The 17142-nt window shown below is 43.6% G+C and overlaps 1 protein-coding gene across 1 annotated transcript; it reads left to right on the top strand.

Annotated features, from left to right (window-relative positions):
• The first annotated feature begins 9564 nt into the window (after nucleotides 1-9564).
• LOC145512925 (seminal plasma protein A3-like) lies at nucleotides 9565-11706 on the top strand. Its single transcript, XM_081507632.1, has 3 exons — nucleotides 9565-9658; nucleotides 10921-11052; nucleotides 11567-11706. The coding sequence occupies exons 1-3, from the start codon at nucleotides 9565-9567 to the stop codon at nucleotides 11704-11706; spliced, it is 366 nt and encodes a 121-aa protein (XP_081363758.1).
• Nucleotides 11707-17142: the final 5436 nt, after the last annotated feature.

Below are 17142 nucleotides of genomic sequence, written 5' to 3'. Positions count from 1 at the left end.
TCCCACTGAGGTCCTCTAGGAATCTGAAGCAGCCTAGGAATCCCATATAATTGATGAAACTCCTCCAAGTTCTGGAGAAAAGATAATTTCATAGAGACTTACTTTTTCCTAAGGTCCTTGGGAAAGAGATGGGACTTAGACCCTGGAATTTATTACCCACCACACACAGGCCACTAGCATACATTCTTCTCATATTTATTTTTTTGTTTTTTCAGCAATCATGCCATAAGAATTCCCCGCCAGTCCAGTGGTTGGGGACTTAGCCCTCTCACTGCTGAGAGTCTAGTTTGCAGTGAAAAGGAAAAAAGAGGAATGAGTTTTTCTTTCCCTTTTCTGAGAACAAAGAAGATAAACAGAACAGTGAACAAGTCTGAACCTTCCTAGTTTTTACTTTGAAAGTGAAAACGTTAATAGTTCAGTCATGTCTGACTCGTTGCAACCCCCAAGGAGTATAGCCTGCCAGGCTTCTCTGTCCATAGAATTCTCCAAGCAAGAATACTGGAGTGGGTAACCATTGCCTTCTCCAGGGGATCTTCCTGGCCCAGGGATTGAACCTGGATCTCCTACATTGCAGGTAAAGTTTTTACCATCTGAGCCACCAGGGACGTTTTTTACTTTATTTCTTATTGGTAGTCTGCAACTAAATTTTCTTTTCTGACCCCTAATTCTGCATGAGCTACATTTCACACCTATTATCCTTTGACTCTATGCTAATTACATCCTGTATCTGGGCTTACCACTCTCTGCAAACCAACTCTTGTAGTTTTTCTCTTCTTGCATATCAGAAAGAAGGCCTCTGTAACAATACACAGAAGACAATGGACCCAGCTACTGGGCCCCCAGACTGCCAGAGGCTAGCTGACACCACCCTATGACTATTTTGAAACAATATAAGAGGAAGAAGACAAGATCCTAACACCTTTGATCCTCATCACTGATCCCTGATTTCAAGCACTCATCTTATATAAGCCCCTAGACTCCTCATGGTGGGGTGGGCACAGTTCTTGAGGCATAAGCCTACTGTTCCCCCTCTGCCAGCTGAGAATTAAAGCCACCTATTTTTTTCAACTCTTTATCTCTGTATTTGTATTTCTCTTTGGTGGGCAGAGAAAGCCAAGATTTTGACTGCCAACAAACACTAGGGCCCAGGTTCAATCCCTGACCAAGAAAGTGAAATTCCTTAAGATAGTTTAAAAACAAACAAACAAAAAAACCAATCGTGCCGTAAAGCCTTCATTCTTACACTGAAACTTAAAAATTCCATGTCTAATAAGCAAAAGTTAGGCCTTTGGAATTACATCTACTTCCATTTCAATTTACATAATCTATTTTGAAACGTCAAGGCTCAACATAAAGGTATTTTTGGCTCTTTGCATTTCTAGGGTAATAGGCCTACTGACTGACTGTAGGAAAAGGGGCAAGAGAAGTCGTATAAAGAAGGAGGGGCTTCCCCCTTGGTCCAGTGGTTAAGCGTTCACCATGCAGTGCAGGGGACACTAGTCCCATCCTTGTTCTAGGAAGATCCCACATGCTGCGGGGCAGCTAAGCCCGGGCACGCAAAAACTACTGACCCCACACGCCCTAGAGCCTGTGCTCTGTAACAGGAGAGCTGCCACAATGAGAAGCTCGGGCACTGCAACTAGAGAAAGCCTGTGCACAACAATGAAGACCTAGTGCAGCCAAAAATATGAAAAAAAAAAGAACGGGAATGTGGGCAGATAAAAGTGATAGCAAAATATAACCCTGCTATATAGGTACTTCATCCACCCATATTCAGCCTCCATCATCACCCATGATACTCATTGCCCCCTCCAGGGCTGTGTTCATGTCCTTTCCTCTCTGAAATTCCATCTCCTGTTTCCACTTACCCACCCTGGAGGGTCCCACTAGATGCCTCACTGCAACTCCAGCAGATCTTTCTTGACTTCACCGGCACTGATCTCCCTCCGCAGAGCCCTGGCGTACCTGTTAGCTTCCCTTCAATATCATACTGTTCCCACACAATGTATAACCTCCCCAGACAAGGTAACAACACTTCAGCGTCTGACAGCTTTACGACTTAACAGCATCCATAAAATGTGACTGGCAACTTGATGTTATGGGTCTTCCGGAACTGCTTATTGAAGTGAACCAAACTTCTGCTGTTGGGGCTTCCTTGGTGACTCAGATGGTAAAGAATCTGCCTGCAATACAAGAGATGTGGATTTGATTCCTGGATCAGGAAGATTCCCCTGGAGAAGGGAATGGCTTCCCACTCCAGTATTCTTGCTTGGAGAATTCCACAGACAGAGGAGCCTGGTGGACTACAGTCCATGGAGTTGCAAAGAGTTAGACATGACTGACTAACACTTTCACTTTGCACTTTCAAACTTCTGCAATACATGTACACACAGTCCTCTCGAGCAACAAAACTAGGGACTTCCCTGGTGGTCCAGTGGTTAAGAATCTGTCTGCCAATGCAGGGGACATGGGTTCAGTTCCTGGTCTAGAAAGATCCCACATGTTGTGGGGCAACTAAACCTGCTGTGGGGCAACTAAATCCTGTACAATACAAGGACTGAGCTGGAGTATAGAGCCCACACACTGCAATGAAGAGTAGCCCCAGCTCGCCACAAGTAGAGAAAGCCCACTCAAAGCAATGAAGACACAGTGCAGCCATAAATGAATAAATAAATAAAATGTAAAAGCTAAATAATAAAGCCCTAAACTCCTTATTCCTCCAATAACCCTCTCCAAAGTGAAGAGGGAATTCATAGGACCTGGACTCCATCTTAGGCCTGTTTATGCTGATCATGCTTGGCCACCTCTCTAATGGACTCTAAACTCTGTGCTTAGTGCCTATGGAAACGACAATAGAAGGATAAGACCCCCGCTGACAGGGGAACCTTGAAGATCATATCCAGGTTACTCATTGCCTAAGAGAAAACATACACTAATCACCCCTGTCTCTGGACAGGCCATAAATTTTTCTGTACCTATCGGAGTGTAACCTCGGGCTTATTGATTATTGGCCAATTGTTTAACTGTTTAAACACATAACACATAAATGATGAGATTATTGTGATTGTATTTACCCTTCCTTTGTTTATGTAAGTCTCAAGGAGTTTGGGGTGGTGAGTTCAGACATGTACATATGGGGTATAAAAGATTTTCACAAATGCTGGTCGGGGTCCTTGGCTAAGAGAAGACTCTGCCTTGGGCCCACCGATGTAATAAACTGCACTCCACTACCTGCATTGTCCTTCTGAGTGAGTTTGTTTCCCAAAACGCGTGGCTATAACAAAAGAAATCTTTCAAAAAAAGAAAGAAACAACAAAACTAACCACCACCAACTGCCGCTGATTACCTGAAACTTGATGTTAATGAGAAAAAAAAAAAGGCAGTAAGTTCTAGAGAGGAGACAAGAAGAGAGGCAGAAGTCTAAGAAGGATGAGCATTGCAGAAAGGTAAGAATTTGAAAATTCCTCTATTTTGTGATGATGTTTTAGTAGCCAGGTGGGCACATCCTCGTTTAGGGCAGTGATGTCAGAGTGGGAGGTGAATTTTGATCAGGGTTTGCAAAATTAGTTGTTCAGGTTCTTTTATTATTGTTTAGTGCTAATGAAGACAATAATCATTTATTGGGCAATTTATCTGTTTCTTGCTCTAAAAACTTTAGAACCACAATTTGTATAATCCCTCTGTGCATTTTTATAGGGAGTTGGAGGCAATGCAAATATCCATGACTAGGGGAACAGATAAACAAAATGTGGCAGACATAATCTTTAGGTGTGCAACAACACATTGAATTTGCACTATTGGGCTTTCACTGCCATGGCCCAGATTCAATCCTTGGTCAGGGAACAGAGATCCCAATAGCTGGGTGGTGTGGCCAAAGTAAAAAAAAAAAAAAATTTAAATGATTTTAAACTACAAATCTTGAAGAAAAAAAAAAAGACTGTTTAGATTATTCTGGGTCCCTTGAGTTTCCATATAAATTTTAGAATAAGAAGAAAGCTGGAGTTTTGATAAGGACTGAGTTGAATCTCTGGATCAATTTGTGGGTATTACCATCTTAATGGGCTTCCCTGGTGGCTCAGACAGTAGAGAATCCACCTGCAATGCCGGAGACACGGGTTCAGTCGCTGGATCAGGAAGATCCCCTGGAGAAGAAAATGGCAACCCAATCCAGCATTCTTCCCTGGGAAATCCCATGGGACAGAGGTGCCTGGTGGGCTACAGTCCCTCCCTGAGGTCACAAAGAGTCCGACACAACTGAGCGACTAAGTACAAGGGCAAGGGCCATCTTAACAATATTTTAGGTCTTCCAATCCATGTGCATGGGATCTTTCCATTTATTCAGGCCTTTCTTAATTTCTTTCAACAATATTTTCTGATTTTTAAAAAATAACTCTTGTGCTTCTTTAGCAACTGAACAAGTGTTTTATTATTTTTTATATTTTTATTAATTTTGTTTTTAGAGTATTCATTGCCAGTGTATCGAAATACAGTTGATTTTTAAATTTATTTTGTAACCTGAAGCTTTGTACAAGAGTCATACTTTCTTGTATCATTGTAAGTGTCCAATATTTTTATTGAAACCTGAACATTTTATGTAATATATTGTCCCTACTCAGGATACTGATTATAACCAGCAATAATAATAAACAACAAGGCTTTCTTTTGTTGTTCTTTGCTTGTTCAGTGACTTGGCTAGACTATTTCAGTGATGTCTATTTTCTCTGCAGAGAGCCTCTGATATTAGTCCTCCCAGGGCACCTCCTTTGGGCATACACACAGTCTCCCTGGAAAGACAGTGGTTCTAGCAAAGCCGTCTGTCTTTCCCCCGATCTCTCTGGTTATCACACCCAGCTGTTAGGTTCCACTAGCTACTGGCTGATTATTCTATTGTTTTTTTTTTTTTTTTTTAATTTAAATTTAGTTTTGGCTGCAATGGGTCTTTGTTGCAGTGCACAGGCTTCTCATTGCTGTGGCCTCCCCTTTTGCAGGGTACAGGCTCTAGGGCTCAGTAGTTGTGGCCCATGAGCTTAGTTGCCCCACAGCATGTGAAATCTTCCTGGACCAGGGATGGAACCCACGTCCCCTGCATTGACAGGTGGATTCTTAACCATTGGACCATCAGGAAAGCACCTGTCCTATTGTTTTCGACTGTGCCCGAGATATAAACTGCTTTACACTCAGATTCTATTAAATTCAGTTAAGGGTCGTTTCTGAGGCCAAGCTTTGAGTTTGTCCTGACCCCCGGAGGACTCCTGTTAGTTATCTCTTTCGCTAGTTCTCTTTTGTTAGACAGTGAGCCTAGGGTTTAATTTGTTGACATGGTGGGGCTACTAGTCTCGTCTTCATTGCTTACCACCAAAATCTCCATTGTTGGGGACGTCCCTGGCAGTCCAGTGGTTAAGACTTCACCTTCCACTGCAGGGTGTGCAGATTTGATCCCTGGTCAGGGAACTAAGATCCCACATACCTCACGGCCAAAAAAAAAACCCCAAAAAACAAAAACCCACCAAAACATAAAACAGAAGCAATATTGTAACAAATTCAATAAACACTTTAAAAATGGCCCTCATCAAAAAAAAGTTATTTTTGATCTCCATTGTTTGCAGAATGTCCTTAGTCATGAACTAACCACCGCCCCCCCACCTCCCTTTCTGTTCCAAATAAAGTCACTTTCTGTGGGAAGAACCTTAAAGCTCTCTGTTCTTATCTGTATCTCTGAGCCACAGTTTGGGAGCTGGAGGCAAGGACAGTGGAGAGATTTTCTCAGAATGCCACTCCTGCTTTATTATTAACAGGACACTTGGCAAGGGTAGTAGCCTCTGGGCTTCTTGGCTTGCTTCTCCTGGCGTGGAAAATCTTCACTACAAGCAGGCTGGAGTAAGGGTGATGGAGACCCCCGTATTCTCAGCTTGCTATTGCTGAATGGAACCTCGGCCCCATGATTGAAGTTGGGTTGGAGGAGACAGTCCCTAGCCTCTTGATTGCACTTGCCTGAAATTTCCCTCTATCCGTCTGCAACACGGAATTGAGCGGGGTGGGTAAAGCTGGAAGCCTGCCCCACTGACAATGATGCTATATAGTCGTTGGCTGGAGAAGGGGGATGAGGGAATCCGGCTTTTATTTTGTAATTTTTATTGTTAGTTTTTATCTTTAAGGGTCTTCCTTGCTGAGCGAGGGCTTTCTCTAGTTGTGGCAAGCAGGGACTTCTCTCCAGGGCTGTTTGAAGTCTTCTCATTGTTGTGGCTCCTCTGGTCACGGAGCTCCGGCTCTACGGTGAGATGGTTTCAGTAATTGTGGCCCACAGGCTCAATACTTGCAGTACATGGGTTCAGTTGCCCTGAGGCATGTGGGATCTTCCTGAACCAAGGATGGATCTGGTGTCCCTTGCATTGCAAGCTGGATTCTTAACCACTGGACCAGTGGGGAAGCCCAGGAACCTGTCTTTTTACTACACTCAGTTAATGTTCCTTTCATCACCCAGAGCTGGAGGTGCATCTGGAGCATCATTCCAAATCTCGAAGACTTTTGCTGTTCTACTGATATTCAGTGTATTTCCTTAAAGAAATATTTCTTCTTCTTTTTTTTTTTTTTGGCCACACAGTGCTAGCATGTGGGATCTTAGTTCCCCCAACCAAGGATGGAACTTCAGAGTCTTAACAACTGGACTGCCGGGGAGGTCCCTAAACAAATGTTTCTCTGTAATCCATTTAGAGTGACAATGAAAATTCTTTCGTGCTTTTCTGGAACCACAGGTGAAGATTTTCTAGGTTCCTTAGCTGGATAGCCCTTAACATCACCCGGTTTTTAGTTTTGTGGACACTAGGTCGCTTCGTGTCTGACTCTGTGCAGTCCTATGGACTGCAGCCGCCAGGCTCCTCTGTCCGTGGGATCCTCCAGGCAAGGCTACTGGAGTGGGTTGCCGTGCTCTTCTCCAGTTTTCAGTTTCAATCTCAGTTATCAAGCTCCACATCATAGAAGCCAAGAATGGCAACCTCACCTGAATGGTGACCTAAAGGTCATCACCAGCTCCCACAGCCTCTATTACACCCAAAGATTAGGCTCTGGCTTCCAGGTCCTTCATTATTTCTGACCTTGTGAATTTAACTTTGTCTCATTCAAGTTCAGCTACTAACTCATATATTGCTTTCCAAAATACCTGATTTTTTTTTTAAAGGGCAACATGCCTTTTGAAAAACATCGGGGGACCAAGTTTGTGCCAGGTTCTACATTTAGGAATGATGCCAGGGCAGAGAGCCCAGTCCATCTGGTTCTTCCAAAGATTATAGACCGCTGGGAAGGAGGACAAGTTAACTGCAAGAAGGAAGTGAGAAAACTGGCAGGACCTGACCAGAGATCCTCATACTGAGGAGTCCCAGTGTATTTCCAGAAAGAAAGAACATTTCAGATAGGTGAGGAAAGAACAAATGCTTTATTTATTTAATATTTTAATTTTATGGATTATTGTTGTTTTACCATGTTGTATGGGCTTCCCAGGTGGCTCAGTGGGTAAAGAATCCACCTGCAATGCAGGAGATGCAGGCAGACGTGATTTCGATCCCCAGGTCGGGAAGATCCCCTGGAGGAGGGTATGGCACCCCACTCCAGTATTCTTGCCTGGAGAATCCCCATGGACAGAGGAGCCTGGTGGGCTACAGCCCATAGGGTGGCAAAGAGTCGGACACAACTAAAGTGACTGAGCACACTTTAAACCGTTGTGTTAGCTTCAGGTGTATAGCAAAGTTATTTAGTTATGCTTATACATATATTAATTCTTTTTTAGATTCTTTTCTCATATAGGTTATCACAGAGTCTTGGGTAGAGTTCCCTGTGCTATATAGTAGGTCCTCATTGGTTGTCTATCTTATATAGAGTAGGGTGCATATGCTCATCCCAAGCTTCTGATTTATCCCTCCCGGCCGCCGTGTTTCCCCTTTGGTAACCATTTGTTTTCAAACTGTATACAGCCTGCTTCTGTTTTGTACATAAGTTAATTTATAGCTTTTAAAAAAAATTAGATTCCCAATGTGAGTGATATCATATGATATTTGTCTGAGTGGATGAGTGAAAGTTAGTCACTCAGTTGTGTCTGACTCTTTGCGACCCCATGATCTATAGCCTGACAGGCTCCTCTGTCCATGGAATTCTCCAGGCAAGAACACTGGAGTGGGTTACCATTCCTTTCTCCAGGGGATATTCCAGATCCAGGGACTGAACCCTTATCTCCTGCCTCTCGTGGGTCTCCTGTATTGGCAAGAGGATTCTTTATCAATGAGACACTTGGGAATCTTGATAGTTCACAGGGACTAAAGAGAGGGAAATCGAAAAGAAAGGGGGTATATGTATATGTATGACTGATTCATTTTGCTATGTAATAGAAGCTAATGCAACATTGTAAAGCAGCTATGATACTGTTGTTTAGTCAGTAAGTCGTAACTGACGCTTTTGTGACTCCATGGATTGTAGCCCACCAGGCTCCTTTGCACCTGGGATTTCCCAGGCAAGAATATTGGAGTGGGTTGCCATTTCCTTTTCCAGGGGATCTTCCTGACCCTGGGATCTATTCATGTCTCCTGCACTGGCAGGCAGATTCTTTACCACTGAGCCACCAGGGAAGCCCCAAGTAACTATACTGAAATAAAAATTATTTAATAAAAAAATAAGCTTATATCACAAATACTATATGCTAACAAAAACAGTAGACAAGGACTTCCCTGGTGGGCCAGTGGTTAAGACTCTGAGCTTCCATTGCAAGGGGCTTGGGTTCCAACCCTGGTTGTAGAACTAAGAACCCCTATATCACAAGACACAGCCAAAACAAGCAAACAAAAAGAAAACCAGAAGACAACTTGAGTGACTACAGGTTCGACATGTCTTGCAATCAAGTTGGCAAATCAGCCAATGGCAGGATGAAGTTCTATGTTTGATTTCCAGGAATTTCAGCCCAACAGCTCTAGGAGAAAGGGGTTAAGAAACTCTTAAGTCATTTAGGCAGCACTTGGGCTAAAAGGTTGAGTGCCTGAGCTCACCTTTTCCTCTCACCATTTTGTCTGATGACATTAGGAGCAACCAACCAAGGTCATTATATTCCTTAGTTTCTCCCAAAATGTTCAAACGTCTTATCAACAGAGTCACATAGAACCCTGCTTGTTATTTTAAGTGGTTGATTAGGCATATCTAACAGATATTTTGCCTAACTCTAAACCATGGACTATCAGTGGTCTCTTTACAACTGGGAGGTCATTAGTGTCTTTTATTTCAGCTACACCACGCAGCTTGCAGGATCTTAGTTCCCCAACCAGGGATCAAACTCGTGCCCCTGAAGCAGAATTCACAGCCCTAGGTCTCATTTTAAATGCATTTCAAACCACTGAGGCTTGGAGACATTAAACTGCCAGCCAATGTCCTGTACTTTCCATCTGAGAGATACAATTGAACAGCATGCTCTCAAGTTGAGGAATGATCAAGCATTGACCAGGTGAGGTTGATTCCTATCAGGTTGAAGGGATGTTCACCAGTTATTTAAGAAGCAAAATGACTTGGTCAGCCACAGGAGAGCAAGCTACCATGGCATCGTGTTTGGCGCTCTTTCTGATTTGGGCTGGCGTGTCTGTGTTTCTACAACTGAACCCTGTGCATGGAGGTGAGAGGGGGGTGACAGGCTAGAAATGATGAGAAACACCCTGCCCCAGACATGGACTGATAATTACGGTCGTGATAATAATCACAGCAGCGACAAATCTTCTCCCATTTCTTGAGTACGTCCCAAGGGACAGACGTTATGAAGGGCTTCACATTTTACTTAATATTCAAGAAACTCTATGAAATTGAAACATAGATGAGTTTGGCAGCAAAGCTAAAGGCCTTTTTGAGAGCTGCCTCATTCCTGAATCTCCATTGCACCATCCCAGACACAGGCAACTTACTCCCAGGGTTGGTTATGTTGTTCAGATGAAGAGCTTTTGATGCTTGTAGAGCTGACTGTTTGAAATATTGGGTTGGCCAAGAAAAAAGTTCACTCGCTTTTGCCATAACATCATATGGAAAAACTAGAGTCAACTTTTGGGCCAACCCAGTAACAGGGACAGTGTGGTCTCTGGGCGGGCCCAATGAACAGTACACTACAGCAGACCCTGACTTTGTGGTTGAATTCAGGTATGTCCACAGGGCGCAGTGAGAACGTGCCAGGGTCTCCCTCATCTGTTCTGTTAGCTCTCTAGTCTTCGAGTACATTTGTTCAGGTAAACAAGGACTTCAAAATATAAAAGAAAATAAAAGCTAGAGATGTAAGGCAAGTCCTACTACAGATGATATTCTAGTCATGGCCCTGCTTTATTGTTTTTTTTTTTTGGTTGTTGACATTATTTTTTTGTTTGTTTGTTTAATTTTTAACTGGAGGCTGGAGCTAATAGTACCGTCTCAGTCATGGAAAGAGGTAGGTATGCACATTCCCCAAGAGGGCAACCCCAGAGCGCATCAAACATGAACATGTGTAGATGGCAGGGCTGGAATCTGAACCCAGAATCCAGGCTTCAGAGCTCGTGCCACATGCTGAAGTAGAAACTGTCCAAAGTCACATTTGTACACCAATCTTTACAATTTATATATTTTTAACACGTCAACTAGTCACTTTTTATTTGTATTTCTTTATATTTACAGACAGGTGTATATTTCCAAATGAATTTTTTTTCACTATCAAAAAAATAGTAGAGTAGAAACTGTCCAAAGTTAGAGAACCCTTCCTAGTCCCTGAGAGAGGGACCACACCACATTGACCTTGACATCCCCGATGCTTAGCAGGGGCTCTGTGCACAGCAGGCTTGGGGGTGATGAGCAGGCTTGAAAGGAGATTTTGCCAGAGTTACCAGAGACATCATGAAACCCTAAGTGCCAAAGAAGCAAACAATGTCTTTCTTCTTTCAGATGATGAATGTGTTTTTCCACTCACCTATGGAAACAAAAAGCATTTTGACTGCACATTCCGTAGTTCCATATTCCCGTGGTGTTCCCTCGATGCAGAGTATATAGGAAGATGGAAATACTGTACTAAGAGAGGTAAGTGTGCAGTCTGTCCTCATGTGAGAAGCACCTGGCTTCCCAGATGAAAGGGGGACTGTCCAAATTGCCTCCTAGAGGGAAGCTGCAGGCATCTCCTGATCCAGCCCTCTGCGTTCCATTCCTGTCGCTTGCTCTCTTTTATTCTGGGGGGGAGGGGGGCTGTGCTCAGTCTTTGTTGCTGGGCCCAGGTTTTCTCCAGCTGCAGCAAGTGGGTTCTTCTCTTTGTTGGAGTGTGGGTTTCTCATTGTGGTGGCTTCTCTCGTTGGGTAGCACAGGCTCTAGGCACAAGGGCTTTAGTCGTTGCAGCCCGTGGGTTCAGTAGTTGAGGTGCCCATGCCTATTTTCTCCTCGGTGTGTGGAATCTTCCCGGACCAGAGATGGAACCAGTGTCTCTTGCATTGCAAGGCATTCTTAACCATTGCACCACCAGGGAAGCCCCACTTTCTCTTGAAAACACTACAAATAATCCTCCTGCAACTAGTGTTTTCACCTATCCCTTCTATTTTTTCAGACTATGCCAAATGTGTTTTTCCCTTTATCTATGAAGGCAAGTCATATGACACTTGCATAATAACTGGGAGTATTACATTGAGCTATTGGTGCTCACTCTCTCCAAACTATGACCGGGATAGAGTTTGGAAGTATTGCTAACAGTAAAAAGAGGTAAGAGTGTCCAGGGAAGATGGACAGGGGTGAGCAGGGAAGAGAGAGGGCTGGGTAAAGAGGTGGAGTCAGATGCCAGAGTGAGAAGGAGGGAGGAGGGAGAAAGATGCCGGGCGAAGAGTGAGGAGCGGAGGTTCACGAGGAGAACGACACAGATATGAGGATGAGGAAAAGGGGGAGGAAAGATGGAAACAGAGGAAGAGACAAAGGCAAAACGCAAGAGAAGTGGAGCGGTGAGTCCAGAAGAAAGAGAGATTGCAGGATGACGGATGGAAGGACGAGTATCCGGGGAGGATCAGTAGCAAGAGAAGATGGAAGGAAGGTGAGAAAGGGGTAGAGAGAGGACAACACAGTCTTAGGAGCAGGCGTGAGACGGTAGGAGTCAAGATGGGATGAACAGAAAGCAAAGGAGAAACAGATCTTTGCCCTCTGTGGGACTGACCGAGAAATGAAACAGACTTCATTAACACGGATCCCCAAATTATGTTCAGTTACTGCCCAGTGCACCCACCCATGGCCACGGATGCAATCAAATCTTTGAAACTTCAGTGGAGAAAACCAAGAACTCTCAAGCGAAGGTGATGCTCTGAGTGACAGAGTGAAATCCTTTCCCTACATCTCCACCGTGTGCCTGCTGCGCATGGGTCCGATCAATAAACACTTCCTCTGCAGGTGTGGTCTTATTTTTTTTCCCTCCACAAAGAAACCTGTGTATCAAATGGAAGGGTCTCGGTGGGCTCCGGTTAACCAGGTGGGATCTTCTTGTTTTCCTTTCCCTTCCTCGGGGTCCCGATGGAACATCAAAGCGCATCACAATTGTCCCTCCTGGGGGTCTGATTGACAGGTGAAGACCTGGTGGTAAGACCTGAAGTGGAGTGGGAGGAGTCCCAGAGGGTATCAAGCGCCCGTCCTCGCCATAAGAGATTTTTCTTTTCCCAACTTAGCTGAAATGTTATTTCTTCTTGGAGTTATTCTCTGATTCCTCAGTATAAGGAGTCCCGTCATGTCTTCTCAGCTCATCCTTTCTCTCCTTACAATTAAACTGCCCATCTCTCCAGGGGGACTGTAATTGGTTTAGGGGAAGACAAGATGGACTGTGTTTGCCCTGGTTTCAGTCCTAAATGCAGAATCTAACACATCCATAGGAATTTTAGACAAATATTTTTTTCCATCACTAACAGGGCCTGATTGAAAGAAGGTTCAATTCACAGATGTCAGAAATAATGAAGGGCCTGAAAAGGCCTCATCACTAAATTTTATCCTGGAAAATCACTCAGTGCCTATCACAAAAACAGAAATATAGACCGACGGAATATGATAGAAAGCCCAGACATTAACCCATGCACCCGTGGGTACTTTATATTTGACAAAGGAGGCAAGAATAGACAGTGAGGGAAAGATAGTCTCTTCAATGAGTGGTGCTGGGAAACTTTTACAGCTACATGTAAAAGAATGAAATTAGAACACTTCCTAACACCATACACAAAGGTAAACTCAAAATGGATTAAAGACCTAAATGTAAGACTGGAAACTTGAAAGCTCTTAGAGGAAAACACAGGCAGAACACTCTCAGACATAAATCACAGCAAGATCCTCTATGATCTGCCTCCTAGAGTCATGGAAATAAAAACAAAAATAAACAAGTAGGACCTAATTAAACTTAAAAGCTTCTGCACAGCAAAGAAAACCATAAAGAAGGTGAAAAGACAGCCCTCATATGGGGAGGAAATAACAGCAAATGAAAAACTGACAAGGATTAATTTCCAAAATATACAAGCAGCTCATGCAACTCAATACCAGCAAAACAAACAACCCAATCAAAAAGTGAGCATATGACTTAAACAGATATTTCTCCAAAGAAGGCATAAAGGTGGCTAATAAACACATGAAAAGATGTTCAACTTCTTTCATTATTAGAGACATGCCAATAAAAACTACAATGAGGTATCACCTCACACTGGTCAGAAAGGCCATCATCAAAAACTCTACACACAATAAATGCTGGAGAGGGTGTGGGGAAAAGGGAACCCTCTTACACTGTTGGTGGGAATGTAGATTGATGCAACCACTATCGAAGACGGTATGCTGCTGCTGCTGCTGCTAAGTCGCTTCAGTCGTGTCCGATTCTGTGCGAGCCCATAGATGGCAGCCCACCAGGCTCCGCCGTCCCTGGGATTCTCCAGGCAAGAATACTGGAGTGGGTTGCCATTTCCTTCTCCAGGGCATGAAAGGGAAAAGTGAAAGTGAAGTCGCTCAGTCGTGTCCGACTCTTAGTGACCCCATGGGCTGTAGCCTACCCGGCTCCTCCGTCCATGGGATTTTCCAGGCAAGAGTACTGGAGTGCGAAGACGGTATGGTGATTCCTTAAAAAGTAGGAATAAACCTACCATAAGATCTTTCCGTATCTTGTTACCAAAAGGTACACATGGGGAGTCTGGCTGCTTGCCGCTCAAAAGCCAGTAAACAGGCCAGGTTGGTGGAAAGGAAAGTTTGCTTTATTTCAGATGCTGGCAACTGGGGGTGGTAGCGTGGAGGACATCTGTCAAAAGGCCGACTCCCCACCTGACAAGCAGGGGGGGAGGGTTTTATAGACAAAGTATATGTGTGGGTTACATGCAGAAACAGTACAGTCATCTCTAAGAATCATCTTCAGATTGGTCATCAGTGGTCTGACCAGCATCATCTTGAATGTTTTAGGTACAGTTAATCTTCAGTTCCAGGGTCCGTTTGTTCCCATTTCTTTGTGATCAGTTCTCGGAATTGTGCCAACTCAACTCCTGGGTACAGTCTGGTCATCATGCAGTTAACTTCTCCACTTGGTGTTTTCATATCCATAAGACAGCCCACAGGATATGGCTCAGAATATTATCTATAGCCCTTGAGAAAGAACTAAAGGTCCTTGACTATGCTTAATGACTACGTTACTATTATTTAGTCTCCTTAGACGGTTTTCCTTTGTTTCAGCATTTCTCATTTCTCTGATTAAACTTGTTCTTTGACTAAAGTTTTCCACAGGCAAAAGGCAGGCAGAAGGCATGGTTGGGGGAGTGGCAAGGATCACAGAGTCCTGCTCCATTTCAATCTCAGTACTGGGCATATACCCAAAGAAAACCGTAATTGAAAAAAAACACCTATAACCCAATATTCATTGCAGCACTATTTACAAGAGCTAGGACATGGAAGCAACCTTAATGTCCACTGACAGATAAACGGATAAAGAAGCTGTGGTACATACATACAGTGGAATATTACTCAGCCATAAAAAGGAACACATTTGAGTCAGTTCTAATAAGGTGGTTCCTGGGAACAAAGTGAGAGTCACTCAGTCGTGTCCGACTCTTTGTGACCCCATGGACTATACAGTCCATGGAATTCTCCAGGCCAGGATACTGGAATAGGTAGCCAGAGTGAAATAAGTCAGAAAAAGGAAAACAAATATCGTATACTAATGCATAGATATAGAATCTAGAAGATGATACTGATGAAACCTGTTTACAGGGCAGCAGTGGAGACTTAGAGAGAACAGACTTGTGGACACAGTAGGGGAAGGAGAGAGTGAAACAAACGAAAGTAGCATGGAAACAAATACATTACCGGATGTAAGATAGATAGCCAGTGGGAATTTGCCCAAATCAGGGCTCTGTGACAAACTAGAGGGGTGGGATGGAGTGGGAGGTGGGAGGGAGGTTCAAGAGGGAGGAGACATATGTATATACTTATGGCTGATTCATACTGAGGTATGGCAGAAACCAACACAATATTATAAAGCAATTGTCCTTCCATTAAAAATAAATAAATTTGAATTAAAAAAAAAAAACCATTCAGTGCCTGTCTAAGGAATCCTTGGGACCTGGTGATAGAGGTCACCATCCAGGGAAGAGATACCCAGACTTTTAATCACTGTGCAGCTGGGGGTACTGATAGAATGTTTGTCCCCTGTGATTTAAGGCCAGTAACTCAGAGCTTCACTTGAAACCAGGACATAAAACTAAAGCATAATTTTTAAGTTAAATAATCAGAGGTTTTAACTGAAAATATTTTAATAAACATAAACAAAAGGAAACCAGGGGCTTCCCTGGTGGCTCAGTAGTAAGGAATCTGTCTGCCATGCTGGAGACATTGATTCCATCCTGGTCTGGGAAGATTCCACTTTTCCCAGAGCAACTAAGCTCACGTATCCCAACTACCAAGCCTACTCTAGAGCCCAGGAGCTGCATCTACTGAAGCCTGAGTGCCCTAGAGCCTGTGACCTGCGACAAGAGAAGCCACCACAATGAGACGCCCCTGCACCACAACTAGAGACCAGCCCCCAGTTGCCACAACTAGAGGAAAGCCTGAACCACAATGAAGACCCAACACAGAAAAAAATCAAATAAATAAATAAAAAGTATAAATAAAACTAACGGGAGAGAAATCCAAAAAGGAGTGGAGACAGATATGGCTGATTTTTTTTGCTAGGCAATGGAAGCTAACACAAGATTGTAAAGCAAGTATGTTGTTGTTGCTATTGTTTAGTCACTAGGTCATGTCAGACTCTTTTGTAACCTCCATGGACTGTAGCCCTCAAAGCTCCTCTGCCCATGGGATTTCCTAGGGAAGAATACTGGAGTGGGTTGCCATTTCCTTCTCCAGGGGATCTTCTCAACCCACGAATCGAACTTGTGTCCTCCACATTGGCAGGGGTATTCTTTACCACTGAGCCACCAGGGAAGCCTAAAGCAACTATACTGCAATAGAAGTTATTTAATAAAATAAATAAGCTCTATATCGTAAATACTGTATGCTAACAACAACAAAAGCAGTAGACAGGAATTTCCCTGGTGGTCCAGTGGTTAACACTCTGAGCTTCCACTGGTCGTTGCACTAAGAAACTCCATTCTTAGTTGCTTAGTTGCTCTGGGAAAAGTGGAATCTTCCCAGACCAGGGATGGAACCAATGTCTCCAGCACGGCAGACAGATTCCTTACTAGTGAGTCACCAGGCAGCAAGGCCCAGCAAAAACAAACAAACAAAAAAAAACAGTAGATACCCTGAGAAGCTGACAGTTCAGCTTGCCTTAGAATCAGGTTGGCAAATCAGCCAATGGCAGGATGAGGTTCTATGTTTGAATTCTAGCAGTTTCAGCCCAGCAGCGATAGCAGAAAGGGATCAAGAACCTCTTGAGTCATTTAGGCAGCAGTTGGACTGAAAGTTGGAATTCCTGAGCTCTCCTCTTTCTTTCAGCAGCAACATTAGGAGCAAGCAACCAAGACCATTATCTTCCTTAGGTTCCCCTCAAATGTTCAAAAGTATCACCTACAGAGTCACATAGCACCCTGACTGTTGTAAGTGGTTGATTACGCATATCTAACAGATATTTTGCCTGATTCTAAAACAGTTCACACCACGGACTGTAAGTGGTCTTAAGGTAGGAGATAGTGGATC

Source organism: Giraffa tippelskirchi, chromosome 7, assembly GCF_054371585.1.
Source record: "Giraffa tippelskirchi isolate mGirTip1 chromosome 7, T2T-mGirTip1v1.2.pri, whole genome shotgun sequence".
Taxonomy (NCBI): Eukaryota; Metazoa; Chordata; class Mammalia; order Artiodactyla; family Giraffidae; genus Giraffa; species Giraffa tippelskirchi.
This window is presented reverse-complemented; position numbering and strand designations above follow the sequence as displayed.

Excerpts from the sequence above, each read along its gene's own strand:
- LOC145512925 (XM_081507632.1), top strand. The coding sequence starts at position 9,565 with ATGGCATCGTGTTTGGCGCTCTTTCTGATTTGGGCTGGCGTGTCTGTG. Across the intron at positions 9,659-10,920 it reads AGGTGAGAGGGGGGTGACAG|ATGATGAATGTGTTTTTCCA; the intron begins GCTAGAAATGAT and ends TTCTTCTTTCAG. Across the intron at positions 11,053-11,566 it reads GAAATACTGTACTAAGAGAG|ACTATGCCAAATGTGTTTTT; the intron begins GTAAGTGTGCAG and ends CTATTTTTTCAG.